The following is an 18,626-nucleotide window of genomic DNA, read 5'->3' as shown; positions in this document are numbered from 1 at the left end:
TTCGCCATTTCTCTCGCCGGAAAACCCACTGGTTTATCTCCTTTGTTTGCTAGGCGATCTGTTCTACAATAGCAGATTGCTATATATATATTTTTAAATCCAATCCAAAACGATGTCGTTTTGGTCCTAGTAAAAAAAAATTAAAAATTTTAAAATAAAACAACACCGTTTTGTATATTTGAAAAAAATAATATATATATATATATATATATATTATAAAGGGGGACCGCGTGTCGCCCCTTGGTTGTCCCCTGTTCCCCTTTACTTCAATCCCTCCCGTCCTATTCACCAATCAGAGACAGAGAGAGAGCAAAGCTTCTCCCAAAATCCCAGCAACCAACCAAGTTCCAATGCCAAACGTTCTCCTTTAATTTTTGTTAGGCTAATTCCCATTGAGCTGTCACAAGCCACTCTCCAGCAGCTGAGCCGTCGGCTTCCACCCTTCAAAGGTAAATTTTTTAATTCTTAAATGTATAATCCCTAACCCTAATTAATTTTTATATACGGATTTCGTTTAATTGGTATAGAATCATATGGTAATGCACTAATATGGTTATTGGTCATTAATTATTGATGTGAATCATATGCTTCTATGATTATTGATATGAAATTATGAAATTATTTTTTAGGGTGAAAATTAAAATTTGAATTCTTGATGATTAGTTGAATTGAATTTTTATTTATTGAATAATTTGTATGCTTATTTATTGGTATTGATTAATTGAATTGTTGGTTGGTTGGATTAGTTATTATGCATACTATAGTATAGTCTACTCTAGGATTAAGAGTCTAAGAATTTTTTTTTCTTTCCATTTTACAGTTACGTAATGGAACGATACTATAAGAAACAATGTTTAAATCCTCCTTCAAACATTTCGGGTAGTCCTTCTCCTTCAAATATTCCAAGTAGTCCTCCTCCTCTTTCAAATATTTCGAGTAGGTTACAACAAAGTGAGGCCACTGAGTTGGATGAAATATTGGCTAATCATCCTTCAAATCCTACACATAGACGTCGAATGCTTGATTATCCACCTAATTATCGTAAAGCAATTCGTAGACACTATCTCTAAATTGATCCTTGTCAACCTAGAGACCACATCATGCTAAGAAAGGTTAGCAACAATCGATGTTTTATCATCAGGTGGTTTGATAAGTTTAAGTGGTTGGAGTATAGTATATCAAAAAATGCTGCATTTTGCTATTATTGTTATCTTTTCAAATGTGATTTTGATCAAATGGGTAGCATTAGAAGTGATGTCTTCACTGAGATAGGGTTTACAAATTGGAAGAAAGGACCCGAAAATCTTCAAGTCCATGAGGGAGGTGTTGGAAGTCTTCATAACAAAGCTGTACAACAAGCTAGAGATTTGATGACACAAAAACAACACATTGAAACATTTTTGATTAAGCAAACCGATGAAGCTTGCATTAATTATCGTACTTTACTGTGTGCCTCACTTGAGTGCACAAGATGGTTGTTGGGACAATGTTTGCTTTTTTGTGGCCACGATGAATAGTTGAAATCAAGCAATAAGGGTAATTATTTGGAGCTTATGCAATTTCTTTCCAAGCATAATGAACAAGTTAGGAAGGTTGTGTTTGAGAATGCTCCCAAGAATCTTAAGTATACTTCTTTTGATATTAAAAGATCTTTTCCGTGCTTATGCCATTGAAACTGTAGATGCAATTACTAAAGATATGGAAGGTGCATTTTTTTTCTCTTTTGGTTGATGGAGCATGTGATTCTTCAACTAAAGAGCAAATGACTGTGGTATTGTGTTATGTGAACAAAAAAAGAGAAGCAATTGAAAAGTTTTTGGGTGTTGAACATGTCTTCTCTACAACTAGTAGCTTGCTTGAAGAGGCCATTGAGAGATTGTTTGCTACAACAAATTTGAGTATGTCCAAGTTATGAGGACAAGGCTGTGATGAAGCTAGTAATATGAAAGGTGAGTTAAATGGTCTTCAAACAAAGATTTTGAACAAATACCCTCAAGCATTTTATATTTATTGTTTTGCACACCAACTCCAACTAGCTCTTGTATTCGTGGCAAAGGAAAATGAGGATGTTGCCAATTTCTTCATCAATGCTAGTAGTTTGGTGAATCTTGTTGGATCATTGTGTAAGTGTCGTGATGCATTTAAAGAGAAACAACAAGAACAAATTTAGAAAGCTCTTGACCTTGGTAATCTTGAAACTGGTAAAGGGTTAAATCAAGAAAGTAGTCTCATGCGTCTATGTTATACACAATGGAACTCGCATTTTGGTACTATAGTTAGTATTATTGTTATGTTTGAAGTCATGGTGGAGGTGGTTGAATGGATTAAAAGTGATTGCAACCAAGATAATCTCGGTGAAGCAACTAGGTTATTCAAAGACATACAAACTTTTGATTTTGCGCTTCACCTTTTCTTGATAAGACTTATATTGAGAATTACAAATGAGCTTGTAAAAGAAAGATCAAGATATTGTGAATGCGATGACGTTAGTATAAGTATGAAAGCAAATACTACAATCCTTGAGAGATGATGACTTTGGGGACTTGTTTCATGATGTAGAAAAGTTTTGTGAGGAGCATGATATTATCGTTCCTAACATGGAGGATTTGCATTTCGTACCTGGAAAATCAAGGTGTAAAGCTCCAGAAATCACAAACTTCCATTACTATCGTGTGGACCTCTATTTTCTAATCCTTGATATGCAACTAAAGGAATTGAATGATCGCTTCAATGAGGTAAACATCGAGTTGCTTCTTTGTATGGCATGTTTGAGTCTGGTGAATAATTTTGCATCTTTTGACAAAGCAAAAATTGTTCATTTAGCCCAACTTTATCCTCAAGATTTTGATCGTATCGACCTTATGAATTTTCCAATTCAACTTGACAATTACATTCATGATATGAAGATGTATAGTGAGTTTTCATCATTAAGAGGAATTAGTGATCTTGCAAAAGATTTGATGAAGACCGGGAGGTGTAAAAGCTATATGTTAGTGTATAAGTTTCTTACATTGACTTTGGTGTTACCGGTTGCAACCGTTTCGGTGGAGATAGCTTTTTCTGCTATGAAGATTGTGAAAACATCATTGCGTAACAAAATGGGAGATCAATGGTTGAGTGATAGCATGATTGTTTACATTGAGAGAGATATATTTGCTTTTATTGATAATGAGTCTATTATGTGACGTTTTCATGATATGAAACATCGCCGGCAACAATTGTAATTTGTTTGTATTGATTAATTATGGAAGACATTACTATATAAAAAGATTTAGTTGTTGTCATTTTTCTTTAACCTTGCATTCTTTTAAGTTCGCCCCTTCTCCCGAGAAATCTTGGCTTCACCACTGACGATATGTATCTAAAAATTTTCCTTTTTATGCCTTAGTAAGCTTGATGACACTTGTTGAGTCAAGTTGACGAGAACTTTTGATATATGTCAAGCCATGTGTTTTTGAAGATTGTCAACATCTACTGAGTAATGTTGTTGAAGCTTGTCGAGCATCACTTGTTGAAATCTGCCGGGTAGTCATTTCATCAAATAAGTTGGCACTACCATATATTGTACCAAACTACCTTAGCGTTTCCGTAGGACCTTCCAAGTCAATTTCCCATGTCCGTAGAATCCCAAAACCCAAAGAGTCCATTAATAAATCCGTCCTTATATGTTTTGCACTTGTAATTTAGAAATAAGAAGAATGACGATTTCACGTGTAACAAGTATAAGGAGTGTCCAATTTGATTTGGCACCAACCTTTAACTCAAGGGTTGTGTAATGTGTGCACCAAACCGACCTCTAAAATTACTCAAAAACGTAATCCCTGTCTATATTTTGGTCGGAGGTTGAAAACCTATGTTCTAAAAAAGTCAAAGAAACTGGGACAGACCCATACGAATGTGAAACTGAACTCATAAGCCACGACCAATAAGAATTTAACAACAAAGACAATACAGAAATTTGGTCAAAGTCAACACTTCCTTATAAGGGTCCCACACCCAGAAAGGCCTTCACCGTCCTCCTCTGCCACCCAAATCCATCCTCCCTCCCAACCCCTTAAATAATGGAAATAAAGATGCCAAAGGACACCACAAAACCCATCTTTTTGTGCTCCATTCTTTTTGCTTTGGAGAATAATACATATAGTTGAAAGAATCATCCTGTATAGTTGGGGAGGAGCTGCATATATTCAACGAAACTTGAGTTTTTGAAGCATAAAAAATTATGAGACACATTAGTTCCTCATCATTTCTACTAGTTTTGATGATGTTTATAGTGTTTTCACTGTCCAATGTTGTTGTTCTGGTTGACTGTAGAGGTCTTATTGGTTCAGACGGGCGTAGAGGAGCCGTTGGTGGATCGATGTCGAAGGCAACGGTTTCGAGCTTTGCCGGGAAGATGAGGGACAGGGTTTTGGTCAGGTATCACAAAATGTCTACGTTGGCTTCTGGTCCCAGCAGAAAGGGTTCTGGCCACTAGATGTAGTCATATTCTTTACATAGTTTCATACTTTCACTGTTTTTCAATGGCTTCCTCCATTGTTTCATACTTTCACTCTATTCTAGCTGTATCGTACGGTACATGTAATTCTTATGTATTTCTCAATGCACCTGTATAGAAGATAGAGTTTGGAACTAGAAATGTATGAGCTCAATCAATATATATACATATATATATATATATGTGTGTGTGTGTGTGTGTGTGCGCGTGCAAATATATTTGTAGCCTAAACAAATGTATATTTACCATGCTTATGAAATTAAGGAAACGAAACACGCATCTTAAATCTAACTTAACTAGCAAGTGGCTCATAACTTAAAGTAGTTAAAGAGCATTTACCGTGGTACTTGATGTCCTATATTCGATTCTCCCACCCTCAATATTGATCCGTATCAAAAGCTAAACTATGTGTTCTACAACATTAGCATATTGTTTAGGACCGTCTCCTTCAGTTTGACAGCTAGCTAGCAAAATCTGTTTGCCAACTATCCAACCCTAATTTTGGACCATCTCCTACAGTTTGGAGTTAAATGACATATACCTTGGTTTTTTAAAAAACATGAAATCTCACATCCGGAATTTGAAGAGTTACAGTTCCACACGTGTCTAATGGTGCAAGTTAAATATTCTATTTGAACCACGTATTGAGCAGTTTGTTCACGGTCCAGCCCAATTTGGTCACATGTGCCCAATGTCACTTAATATATTTGATCCACATATTTGGCACAGTCCAATTGAGGGATCGTGTTACAAAATATGAAATTCCACATCAGAATATGAAATGCAATTGTGTTCTGGCGGATAACTTTTCTGTCAATCGAAACTTATAGATGAAAAAAAGGCACAGCTAATAATACAGTGAAAGGTAAGATCCAAACTAACAGAGCCACACCGATCTTAGCTTAATTTACTGGCAAGAAACTTAAACAAGGTCAATATCATTACCTCACAGAACAAGAAAACTTGTAAGTTATCCAGCATCCCCAAATTTCAATTGGGATAAAATTTGGATTGCTGTTGTGTCCCTCGATTCATCGTCCCCTCATAGAACAATATCATCTGTTTTAACTGCAGAATTAACTGAAGGAAAACGCTCAACGTTTAGCAACATGTATGCCGTTGGTGAAGCATTGGCTTTGCTGTCCTCAAAATTACGTTCTTCTCTATGCTTTGCTGTTTTGCTGGATCTTTAGATGTATAATCCAAGTCCCACGGCATATTCCCCATTGTAGGCCTAGGCCTATTGTGAGCATCTTTCGCAGACATTTCTCAACCGTCTCACTAAACCAACCACAATTGAACCCTCCATTATTTCCAACCACACCAGCAACATTTGTACTCTTTGACATTTGATATTCCCTCCATTATTTCCAACATTTTCAGTCCATTTTGATAGGCTGTTCTATTATAGACTCTGTCGTAGCACATACACTGACGTTAATGAGTTCAGACTCATCTGAATTCACCATGAAATCATAGTAGAAACCAGTAGTTGGTCAGGAGGAGAAAGGGGAATCAAAACCACCAAAGTTAATACAGGTTAAATACTACATTACCAGGTTAACTTGGTCTTTTAATGTCGGTGGAAATGCTAGACACCTTGTCCGGGTTCACTTCTTTGACATCGGTAGGTATGCTAGACACATTGTCCCAGTTTCTCCATATTCTGTGAGTATCCGGTCTGACTTCCTGCCCTTCAACATGTACCCTTTAAGCTGTAAGCAGAACTATAGGGAAACTACAACTGTAATTCTCAGGGTTGAGGAGTAAAAGATGATGCTTGAGGAGTAATACATATTTTTAACAAGCCAGGGTCACTGCCGAGAAAGAACTCCTTTGTCATAGGAGAGTAGCAACTATTCTTAGTAGAGAAATAGCTAAACAGTATGAACCCAGAAGTTGATATATCAGGAAAAGCGGAAACATCAAAAACAGCTGTGGAGAGATTACTTGAGGAGGAACAGAAAAGGAAGAAATGCATGCATGCAATATAAGTCTCTTTTCCAGTGATCTCGAATTCATAGTAGGATTGTTGCCCGAAAATTCTAGCTGTATGCTAGATAGTAGGACTGAATGATCTGGAAACTGGTTCCTGCCTTCGGAAGCTGTGCTTCCATTTGAGGAGAAGGAATCATAAGTCACATCTCCTATGAACTTCCAGCCAGTAAAGTTCACAGAAGCATCTGATACACAATTGCTAAAATACTTATCTGGGATATTATAAGCTAAGGAGACAAAGTGAAAGGATGAGAACTGGGGGATAAGAACAAGCAGAGAAGATATACGGATATGGGTTCCATGGTTGGGTTAGACCAATTTGGTCAGAAGCAGTGTGCTCGACTCTTTGCATTGAAGTTCTAATATCCCTCCCTGTAAATTAGAGTAATTTAACTAGAATACCGTCTTGTTAGTATAGAAATTTTATCATCTAACATTATCTCAAAAGTAAGACACTCCTCTGGGGGTAAGGAGGTGAAACTCCCAAAAAGGAAAAATAGTTTATTTATCATAGAATTTGTTAACTTCCGCTTACGCACAATTCGTATGATCATATCCCATCTTAAAGATAGGAAAATTATCAAAGATAAGACTAAAATTAACAAGGCACACCTGAACTTATAGTTATTCAATCTATAGATACTTGAACAAGGTTAACTTACATACCTCACAAACTGCACACCAATCTTCAGTTGTGAGAATACTGCATTGCTGTCGTGTCCGATTCATCCACCCCGGAAAAGGTCATATCATCTTGGTTAACTGTAGAGCTATGGGAAGGAAAACGTTGAACATTTGGCAATACAAATTCTGATGAAGCATTGATCGTGCTGTCCTCGTAGGGCTCTCTATGTTTTGGGGTTTGTTGGAGCTGTAACGCGTACTCCAAGTCCCACAGTACATCACCCATTGTAGGCCTATCATAAGCATCTTCTTGCAAGCATTTCTCTGCTGTCTCGCTAAATTTTCTTAGCGAGCCAGGATCAATCTGACCCTTGAGTGAAGAATCAACAATCTGTTCAAGCAATCCGTTCTTCTTGCAATTCATTCCCCATTCTGCTAAATTTATTTGCTCTCTTGGTAGATTCCTATCCAGAGCAGGTCTTGCACATAACACCTCAAGGAGAACAACGCCGAAGGAGTAAACATCCGATTTTTCTGTCAACTGTTGAGTCATTATGTACTCAGGATCTAGGTAACCAAAAGTGCCCTTGACATTTGTGCTGACATGGGTTTCGTCAAGCGGACCAGATCTTGAAAGGCCAAAATCAGCAACTTTGGCAACACATTTTGCATCCAACAAGATGTTGGTGGACTTAACATCGCGGTGAATGATGCCTCCGGCTGCACCTTTGTGGAGGTAATGAAGACCCCTTGCTGCACCAATGCATATTTCAAGTCTTTGCTTCCATGGCAAGCGAGGCAAATTTGATTCATATAAATGTTCTCTCAAGGTCCCTTTTTCCATGAACTCGTAGACCAATATCATCTCAGACCTTTCATCACAGTACCCAATTAAGGAGACAAGATGGCGATGACGAATCCTGGACAAAACCGTTATCTCTGTTTCAAACTCTGGAAGCCCTTGACCTGAACTATGTTCATGTTGCTTACCTCGCTTGACAGCTACAATTCTGCCATCTGATAGAGTTCCTCTATAGACGTTCCCAAAGCCACCCTCGCCTATCAGAAATTTTGTGTCGAAGTTGTTCGTTGCTTGCTGAAGTTCAGCAAAAGATATCTTCAACCCAAGATTTAGATAAGTCATAGGGGAGCCAGTAATCGTTCCCTCGGTGAACCTGCTGTGGGTACTCCCTCCTCCAAATGCAGGCATTGGTGACCATTCCGAAGTTTCAACATGCTTTGCCTTTCTGTATTTCAAACCCAACAAGAACCCGACAACCAAAATGCAGATAAGGGACAGACCTCCAAGAACCGAACCAACCACAACAGTGACATTTATGCTCTTGGGCTCTTTCATATTTGGAATTGGTGCTGATTCCTCCATTATTTCCAACATTTCCAGTCCATTTAGAAAGGAGTTGTTAGTGGTAGTTTCTTCTGCGTTAGGACCTATGCTGATGTTAATGAGTTCAGACTCCTTAGACTCCACCACAAAATCATAGTAGTAAGGCAATAGGTTGCCATACATGGAATCGGGTCCACCGACCCTCTTAGTGAAGTTTCCATTTGAATACAAGTTAAAAACAATGTCAGCAGTTTGGCCAACAAGGTCACAAAAGTGTGCCCGGACAAGATGTTTAGCGTTCCTGCGCACATTAAACGACCAGGTTATGTTGAACAAAGTGGACGGGCCGCTACTACTATTGTCCATTACCTTGGCAGTGTCGTAAACTGAAACTGGGGCAATAGAATCATTAGCAGCAGCAACAAAACCATCCTTTTCATAATCCTTGTAGTCAGGCATCTGTGAAGATACGGCTTCCTCTGCAGAGTTTGAATTCTTCAGATAAAGATCATCAGGATCCCAGTTTCGCCATAGTTTGTCCTTATCTGGTCGGAGTTCTTGACCTCCAACATTCACCCTGTAAATTGTACGTAGAACTAAAGGGGAACTACTTGTGTAATTCTTAGGGCTGAAATTTGCAGGGGCACGGAAGACTTCAATGGCATTTACAAATGCAAAAGACGATCCACGAGGCGTAAAGTATATCCTAAATGAGCCAGGAACAATGCCCAGAAAGAACTCCTTTATCGTAGAATTGCTATTACTATTCTTAGCAGTGAAATTCTTCAACAGCATGAATCCGGGATTCGAAATATTAGGAAAAGCCGAAACATCAAAAAGAGCAGCGCAGAGATTACTTGAGGAAGAGGCGAAAGCCAAGAAATGGAGACGTACAAAATAAGTACCCTTTTCAGTGATGTCGAACTTATAGTAGGATTCTTGCCTGAAAATTCTTGCTGTAAGGTAAAGATTCGACTGGTTGCCGCCGTTGATACTCCTGCTCGCCTTCGGGAAGAAACGATCTGCAGTGAAGACATGGTTATTGAGGGTGGCATTGGCATTTGACCCACAGTTGATGAAGTACTTATCATGGGGCTCATAAGCCAACGAGGGAAAGTGAAGGGATGAGAGATGGAGGAGAAAAACAATCACAGAAAATAGAGGGAAAGGGGTTTTACGGATACGAAGATTTTCCATGAAAATTTGATGGAGTTGCTGAATTTTGCAAGCGTTTAGGCTATGGAGTTGTATCTGAGTGACCATGTAAATTATTGAAGTAGGAAGACTTGGAACCGAACAAGTGGTGGACCTTGAAGTTGAAATGCCAACCACTTCAAAAATCAAGGGAAAATAATGGTAGATTCTTGGAAATACCCTTTATACTTGATAGGCTGTAGATATACAGGAGAGGATATTTTGGGTGTTTTATTTGTTTCTTGTGAAGGACAACTACATAATTGACTGATGCATCTTCCACTAGCATCAAGTTTGGTGACTGCTTCTTACTGTCCTTTTGCATTTGGATGAGAACAAAGAACTTGACTACATTTACTACAATATTAGGACTCTACCTAGATATTTAATAAATTAGAAGAGAATACAAAAACAAAAAAATAAAAATTAAAAACAAAATGGTTATTCAACGGGTTTGTAAAGAAAAATGCTCGTAAATGAAGTTACGCTAATCCCAAACCAACAGAACACACAACTTAATCCAGTATATAACTTTATTATCTCAAATTTGCATAAGAAAAATTGATTGGGAAAATACTTGCTTGGGCACATCATCTTCCTCAAGACAGAAGCTACTAGAAGAAGAAGACGCAAATGCTGAAATTGGGCAATGCCAACTTCATAAGGTAAATAAAGGAGAAAAAAAGGCATAACAGGGTAAGAAGGCTAAAGCTTTTAATCTTTGATGTAAACATACATTGGTTACAACGAATGTGCTACCATATGCAACCAATTCGAATTTTCATTTTTGCAGTTTAAATTAGTTTACAAAATACACTATCAAGTTCAGTAAAGCGACCTTTTGAAATCCCAACGATAGCCCTTTAGCCAGAAACTGATGAAAAAGAATCCCCCTTTTTGCGAAGCTGTGCAAATTTCAAGTCAAGACCCCTAGTTTATTCTGGTAGGTGCCTAAATGCCAACTGAACTTTTCGAATAGCCAATATTATATTCTCACATCCCAAATTATTTCTCACTTTTATTTTTTAAATATTTTTCTATCAAGTAATAGTGGTGAGTAGAAGATATTAAAAATTTAAAAGGCTATGGAAGAAATAATTTGAAGTGTGTGAATATAGTCTCTTTAGCTAAATAAGAGAGATAGAGTAGGACGACATACCCTCATGAGTCCAATTGACATGTCGTTTCTTGCAAACAACAAACAAATTTGGGCCACTTCAACATGTGGGCCCATTTAAACGTAATTTCCTGGTGAGGTATGCCTCAACCTCAAGTAAAAAAAAAAAAAAAAAAGATGTCAATCAAAATTCTCTCTTGGGTTCAATGCTCCGAGCTGGTAAGTCTGTTTGACTGTAGACACGGACAGGTTGAAATTCCCTATAGCATCTCCGGGCTCGGAAGGGATGAATAACCGTGGCTTGCCATCCGTTGTCCCCCTTTTTACTTTTTTATTTTTTTTTAAAAAAAACTCTAAATTAAAAATGTAATGCTCCATTTACCACATATTTGTATTATTATATGTACCATCTCTCTACTAGAGATAGAGTTCACAAGCAAGGCAAGAGCAAGGGCATGTACGTTGCCCTTACTAACCACTCTGAATAGTATTTGCCCTTGTGCACCTCCACCGGTTTGAAAAGGATAAGGGCAGTAAATATATATATATATATATATATATATATTTTTTTTTTACGCTTTGAAAAAAAAAAAAAAAAAAACAAGTGTTTAATTCTACTAAATTATTTTTAATATAAGGCAAAAGAATAGAATTACGACAAACATAATTAATTTAAAATTTGGTGAAAACTCCCTTAATCGTATAGCCACCTACAAAACTGAAACAACAATATAAAAAATCATTCAAAATTTTAATTAATTTTTCCTATTTTTTATTATTTTTTCTGATTTTTTTTTTTAATGTAGATTATTCTTAGCCAACTGAAACTGGATGCACCAGATTGCGCCACGTGGCTTAACAATAATATTTTTTATTTTTTACGATGGGAAATCCAACGATCGAGATCCTCTGATTGTTGGAAATCCAACAACCCATAACTCGTCACATTAGCTATCCATTGAAGGGTTTTGTGATATCTGTTACAGCGAGGCCACTGCTGCAGTGGTTCTCGGGCCACTCTCCTAGGTGTGTGTAACTTGACATCAAAAAAATTAAAATATGCTCTGGCATCAGCATGACGTCATGCTAATGTTAGCTTGTCCGAAGGTAGTAGGTCGGACTTAAGAAGGTTGGCATCTGGGCTGGCAAGACTTGGTCCACCACTTCCCCTGATTTTATGGACTGCTGGAGAAGGTTTTTTTGGGTTAGAGGGCAACATTGTTGCCTTGACCCTTGCCTTCCACCAACTGGTGAAAACGCTCTTAGAAAGATGGTACAAATATGTGGTAAGAGTAGTATTTTTAAAATTTATAACCAAACAATATTTAGGTTGATGTTTTAGCCAAAATGGTCATTGAGATTGGTAGAACTTCTCACTTTGATTCATAAAATTTAAAATCGATAAAAGTGGTATCTGAATTTGTCCACCGTCAATCATTATGGTTATTCCGTGAAAAAAAATGTAAGCTAAATAAGATGAAAAAGACAAAAATATTCTCAAATTTTGTCAAATCATTTTGGCCCATTGATTATTAAAGTGAGGGGCATTTTTTTTGTCATTTTTGTCCTTCTTTAATAGAGATTTTTATGGAATGACCAAAATAATTAATGGTGGACAAACTTAGTGACCACTTCTATCGATTTCAAATCTCAGAGACCAAAGTGAAGAGTTATGCCAATCTTAGGGACCGTTTTGGCTAAAGTACCTATTTGGGTACTGTTAAAGCAAAAAATATCACATGTAAGCCTAAAAACGTCTCAAAGCCCAAGCCAAGAGTAAATACATGCAAAGGTACAAAATTGAGAATATTTACAATCACGCCATGCTAATAAAGTAATAAGTTATGGGAAGAATGTTTGTATTATCACACCAAGCACATGCGTATTCACCGCGTCAAGCTTTGACACCACATTGTTGTCGTTTACAAATCATGCAAACTACGATACACGTTCATGTAAGCCCAAGCCAAGTGTCAGAGCTTGTCAAGTGGATAGTGATGTTGGATGGTCACTAAACCAAGTCCCACAGCATATGCCCCATTGTAGGCCTATCGCGAGTATCTTTCGCAGACATTTCTCAACCGTCTAACTAAACCAACCACAATTGAACCCTCCATTATCTCCCACCACAACAGCAACATTTGTACTCTTTGACATTTGATATCGGAGCTGATCCCTCCATTATTTCCAACATTTTCAGTCCATTTTGAAGGGCTGTTCTATTATAGACTCTGTCCTAGCACCTACACTGACGTTAATGAGTTCAGACTCATCCGAATTCACCACGAAATCAGAGTAGAAAGGGGAATCTAAACCACCAAAGTTGCCACTTGAATACAGGTTAAATACTACATTACCAGGTTCACCTGGTCTTTTAATGTCGGTAGGAATGCTAGACACCTTGTCCGGGTTTTCACTTCTTTGACATCAGTAGGTATGCTAGACACATTGTCCCAGTTTCTCCATCTTCTGTCAGTATCCGGTGACTTCCTGCCCGTCAACATTTACCCTTTTAAGTTGTATGCAGAACTAAAGGGAAACTACGGCTGTAATTCTCAAGGTTGAGGAGTAAAAGATGATGCTTGAGGAGTAAAATATATTTTTAACAAGCCAGGGTCACTGCCGAGAAAGAACTCCTCTGTCATAGGAGACTGGCTACTATTCTTAGCAGAGACATTACTCAAAGTTTGAACTCAGAATTTGATACATCAAAAACTGCTTGAAAAGCCGAAACATCAAAAACAGCTACGGCCTGATTACTTAAGGAGGAAGAGAAAAGGAAGAAATGCAGGCGTGCAAGGAAAGTCTCTTTTCCAGTGATCTCGAATTCATAGTAGGATTGTTGCCCAAAAATTCTAGCTGTATGCTGGAAGTTCATACTCTCTTTGCACTCAAGTTCAATATCCCTCCCCGTAAATTTGAGTAATTTCATCGAATCAAAATCCCAAATTCCTAAACGAGAAAAAAAAAATTAAAAAAATAGAGGTGAATTTGAAATTACCTGGTCGAGCAACCCAGAGAGATTGATGAAGAAGAAGAAAAAGGCTTGCTGGAGGCTTTGATGGCGTTGGGGTCGGATGAGAGGTGGTGGCTAAAAAGCGATGGCCAACATAATCTTCTTCACCTCATCCCTGAACTCTTCCAGATCTACCGTCCCACTATGGTCGCTGTTGAACTTGTCAAATATGGAGTCGTACAGCTGCGTCAGCTGCTCCAGCGGGGTGCCCATGTCGATGCCGAAGAGGGACTCGAAGGCTTTGCGGAGCTCCGACCGGGAGAGGACGCCGTCGCTGTTGAGAGAGAAGGGAGGGAGGGTTGTTTGGGGGTTGCAAGGGAGGTAGGGGTGGGGTGGATTTTTGGATGAGAGGGGAGGTGAAGAGAGCGGAGGAGAGGGAGGTTGGTCGGGGGAATGGGGTTTCTGGGTTTCAGGTTTTATTTTTTATTTATTTTTTATTTTTTAAATAGGGTAAACACGTGGCACAAATATGAACGGATCAATGGAGTAATAGATAGAAAATGTAACAGATGTATTATATTGAAATAAAATATGAAAGTGAAATGTTTTGAAGATATTGTATGAGATTGTAATAGACCTTAAAGCTGAGGTGGTAAAGTGTAACTTACCCTATTTTAAATTAAACACAAAAAGTACTTGATGAAAACTAGTTTTACAATATACGATGAACGACTGAAATGTGAGAATCTCAAGGATTCCCATATAATAGATTCGGAGGGAATCATTTTCCCAAGAGAACTTGTCTACATTTATTACATTATTAGGACCCACCTGGGTATTTAATGAATTAAAAGCAAAAATTAAAAATTAAAAACGAAATGATTATCCAAGAAGGTTGTAAAGAAAAGATGCTCGTAAATGAAGTTATGCTAATGTCAAACAAACACAATTTTACCAAATCAAAAATAAAAAACCAAACACAATTTAATCCAGTTTATAACTTTATTACCTCAAATTAGCATAAGAAAAATTGATTGGGAAAATACTTACCTAGGCACATCATCTTCATCAAGACAGAAGTTACTAGAAGAAGAAGAGGCAAATGCTGAAACTGGGTAATGCCAACATCATTTTAATCTCGACGAACGTGTACATTTGCTACAACGAATGTGCTACATATGCAACCAAGTTCAAATTATCATTTTTTGCAGTTTAAATTAGTTTACAAAATCCACGGTCAAGTTCAGTAAAGCTGCCTTTTGAAAGCCCAAAGACAGCCTTTTAGCCAAAAACTGATGAAAAAGAATCTCCTTGTATGAAGCTGTGCAAATTTTAAGTCTTTACCCCCAGTTTATTCTAATAGATGCCTAAAAGCCAATTAAACTTTGCGAATAGCCAAATAACAGAGAAAGAGTAGGAATGACATATCCTTATGTGTCCAAGTGACATGTTCTTTCTTGCAAACAACAATCCCATTCGGGCCACTTCAACATGTGGACCCGTTTCAGCGTAATTTCCTGGCCAAAAGGCCCCATTTTAGGCCTATCTAATTTTATCGACCTCAAGTGAAAAAAAGGATGTCAATCAAAATTCTCTCTAAAATATAAAGTAATGCAACATTTACCACATATTTGTATAACCACTCATGAGTCTCATCTCTAATCATATTAGTTTTATGGTGTTGGTGAGTCTTACCTCTATGCAATATTTACCACATATTTACTACATGTGTTGGTGAGTCCTACCTCTATTACTTTAGTCATTGAATTTAATCACATTAGATCATAGTCGCTTGATTTAATGTGTTTATAAATATAAAACTAAAAAAAATACACATACATGGTGTGCTAGCTCCACTAACCCGGGAGGAATCCTGGGCTAAATTTTCCCTAGAAATGAGTTTTTGGTTAAAACTCGTATTTGCCCCAAGGGTTGGAGCAAGTTGTGGTAAGTTTAGAACCTAAAATTTGAGTTTTACTCCAAGGGTTAAAGTAGGTCTTACTAACTACTCTGAATAGTAGTTGCCTTTGTGCACCTCCACCAGTTTGAAAAGGGCAAGGTCAGTAAATATTTTTCTATTTTTTTACGCTTTGAAAATAAAACAATTGTTTAATTCTACTAAATTATTTCAAATATAAGGCAAAAGTGTAGCATTACAATAAACATAATTAATTTAAAATTTGGTGAAGACACCTTTGTCCTATAACCAACTAGAAATTGAAACGACAATGTAAAAAGCCATTCTAATTTCTAATAATTTTGTAGGGCCCCTCTCTTCCTGGGTGTGTGTGTGTTACACACGCTTGACATAAAGCATGACGTCATAATGATGTCATGCTGGCCATCTGGGCTAGCAGTGGTTGGCTCAACACTTGCCCTTGATTTTATGGATTGGTGGAGAGGGTTTTTTGGGGTTGGAGGGCAATATTGTTGCCTTTACCCTTGCCTTTCACCAACTGGTAGGGATGCTCTTAGAAAGATGTTACAAATATGTTATAAGAGTAGCATTTTTAAATTCATAACCAAACAGGTAATATTTGGGTTGACTTTTTAGCCAAAATGATCCCTAAGGTTGGGATAACTCCTCACTTTGATTCCTGAGATTTAAAATTGATAGAAGTGGTCATTGGGTCCACCGTAAATCATTTTGGTCATTCTATGAAAAACCTACACTACATAAGACGAAAATGACAAAAATACTCTCAAATTTTGTCAAATCATTTTGGCCAATTGTTTATTAAATTGTGGGGTATATTTGTCATTTTAGTCCTTATTTAACAGAGTTTTTTTTTTTTATGGAATGATCAAAATAATTGATGGTAGACAAACTTAGGGAACATTTCTACCTATTTCAAATCTCAGAAACCAAAGTGAGGAGTTATACCAATCTCAGGGATCGTTTTGACTAAAATGCTTATTTGAGTACTGTTGCCCAAAAATATCACATTCAAGTCTAATAACGTCTCGAAGCCTAAGCAAAGAGTTAATACATGCAAAGGTGCAAAATTGAGAATATTTCAATCACACCATGCTAATAAAGTAATAATTTATGAGAAGAAAGTTTGTATAATCACTCCAAGCTCTAAGCCTATGTGTATTCACTGTGTCAAGCTATGACACGACATTGTTGTCGTGTACAAATCATGCTAACTACAATACACGTTCATGTAAGCCCAAGTGAAGTGCTGGGACTTGCCAAGTGGATTGTGATATGGATGATCACAGAAGATTATCGTGCCTATGTGGATCCATAATTATGGAAGACTTTGGGTTGTTTGGGAACACCAAAGATTCAAGCCGACAAACTTTGAAACCCACGTAGACAAGTTTAAGAGAGAACAAACCAAAACCTTTTTTTTTTACTAGCAAACTAACTAATCTAGTTAGAAAAGAACGAGAACTTAAGGTTTCAGCTCACATGAAAACCTAGTGCAGGGTGCCCATTATTGAAGAAAGATGAGGTCTTTCTTCTTCCCATCTCATGTAGGACAACGATGAAGGAAAACAAGGAGATGCATTGCCAGAAGCAGCGCATATGGAAGGCTAACCAAGGAAGAAGACGTCCACCAATGTTAGGCTAAAAGAGCAAGTTGTAACTGTACCAGGAAATAAGAGAAATGTAGACTTAGCTAAAACATAAGTAAACGGGGAAACCAAAGAATTCAGGATTGCATCACACCAAACCGGGAAATCCTTCTCTAAAGTGCAGACAGTCTTGGATCCTTAGGGAAATCATCCTTTAGGGTTCTAAGGTTTCCTTTAGGTATCTTTTGAGTTTCCTAAGCCACAAACCCTTAGGAAGCCAAAATTACCCACCCTATAAAATCATGCAACCAGGCACAAGTTCTCTCTCATGCTAAATTGGTAAACTTCTAGCTTCTACACCACGCCTCACCTAAGCAAGCCGTTATTTGCTTAAACATGCTATCTTTGAGTTATTAATCAACTAGGATACTTTCTAAGACTTGGTATGTAAATGAACCAAGGGAAGCAAAATGTTACTAGCCAAAGCCCAAGTCTAGCTTAACATAAAAGTCTACCAACAGGTACTCACCACTACAAGAAAACATGGCTTAGGTAGTGACAAACATTCGTCACATAAACATGAAAATTTGTCACTTTTGATTATATGTGACGAAAATCCAACGTCACTATGTTTGTCACTTATATAGCGTCACCTATAGTTCATGTGACGAACCAATTACCACATATTCCCTGCTTCGTCATCTAGAATTAGAATTCATAATAATTAGAGGCAATACTTTAGTTAATCACATTTCATTGATCAATAAGTTCGATTACATCCAATACATACACCAAGTTTATATCTCAAAAGCTAACATAAGCATCCTAACACCTCTAAACATATTGAGATGCTAACAAGATTCTAAGGCATAGAGTCGGTAACAAAACAGGTATACCGTGTGCATATTTGAAACCAACAACAAAATACATAATACAAGTCATCAGCCATGTCATGATCTTTAGTTTAGCACATGTATCATTGTCATTTGAAAGATCACCATCACTACCTCAAGTGCTTCTTGAATACTTTCTCCTTTAACTCCATCCTTCTTTTTCTTAATCTTATCCTTACATAATAAAAGAGAAGAAGAAAAAAAAACATTGGTGTCTAGAGAATAGCAGGTGCATTGAGAAATTGAATAACAAAAGAGAAGAAAATAGGAATTGAAGGAATAGTTAATAGTAAGAAGAACGAAACATAACAGGCGAGCCTATCTAAATTACACAATGAGTTTTATATGTACTTTAATTTCATTACCTTGCGAGCCTTCCTTGCATGTTGGATGAAATGGTTTTGCCCCTCCCTTGTGGTAATACTTTTGTTTCTTACGATTATATGAATTTTGCTTGAAAACATCCAACATTAAAA

The 18,626-nt window shown here is 37.3% G+C and overlaps 1 protein-coding gene, 1 long non-coding RNA gene and 1 pseudogene across 8 annotated transcripts; 1 reads left to right on the top strand and 2 right to left on the bottom strand.

Moving 5' to 3' along the window:
- The first annotated feature begins 827 nt into the window (after window positions 1–827).
- Window positions 828–2,213, top strand: LOC148690716 (uncharacterized; annotated as a pseudogene).
- A 1,681-nt stretch (window positions 2,214–3,894) lies between these two features.
- On the bottom strand, window positions 3,895–10,308 carry LOC137733465 (putative receptor-like protein kinase At5g24010). Of its 7 annotated transcripts, XR_015957281.1 has the most exons (4): window positions 7,163–10,308; window positions 6,055–6,868; window positions 5,444–5,954; window positions 3,895–4,608 (listed from the first exon to the last, which is right to left on the bottom strand). XR_015957281.1 is itself a non-coding variant. In XM_088686844.1 (2 exons), exon 1 carries the CDS (start codon window positions 9,726–9,728, stop codon window positions 7,185–7,187), a length of 2,544 nt encoding a protein of 847 aa, XP_088542970.1. In that variant the 5' UTR covers window positions 9,729–10,308; the 3' UTR covers window positions 3,895–4,608; window positions 7,163–7,184. The 7 variants fall into 7 exon arrangements, 1 of the variants encoding a protein (XP_088542970.1); XR_015957283.1 differs by lacking the exon at window positions 3,895–4,608 and having other exon boundaries at window positions 5,305–5,954; window positions 6,050–6,868; XR_015957280.1 differs by lacking the exon at window positions 3,895–4,608 and having other exon boundaries at window positions 5,305–5,954.
- A 2,292-nt stretch (window positions 10,309–12,600) lies between these two features.
- Window positions 12,601–15,711, bottom strand: LOC148690715 (uncharacterized). The gene is made up of 2 exons (XR_015957291.1): window positions 13,778–15,711; window positions 12,601–13,266 (listed from the first exon to the last, which is right to left on the bottom strand). It is a non-coding gene; the product is annotated as an uncharacterized LOC148690715 (long non-coding RNA).
- Window positions 15,712–18,626: the final 2,915 nt, after the last annotated feature.

This window comes from Pyrus communis, chromosome 15, assembly GCF_041283825.1.
Source record: "Pyrus communis isolate YQ-2024b chromosome 15, ASM4128382v1, whole genome shotgun sequence".
Taxonomy (NCBI): Eukaryota; Viridiplantae; Streptophyta; class Magnoliopsida; order Rosales; family Rosaceae; genus Pyrus; species Pyrus communis.
The sequence above is the reverse complement of the archived record's forward strand: the minus strand, read 5'-3'. Positions and strand labels throughout refer to the sequence as shown.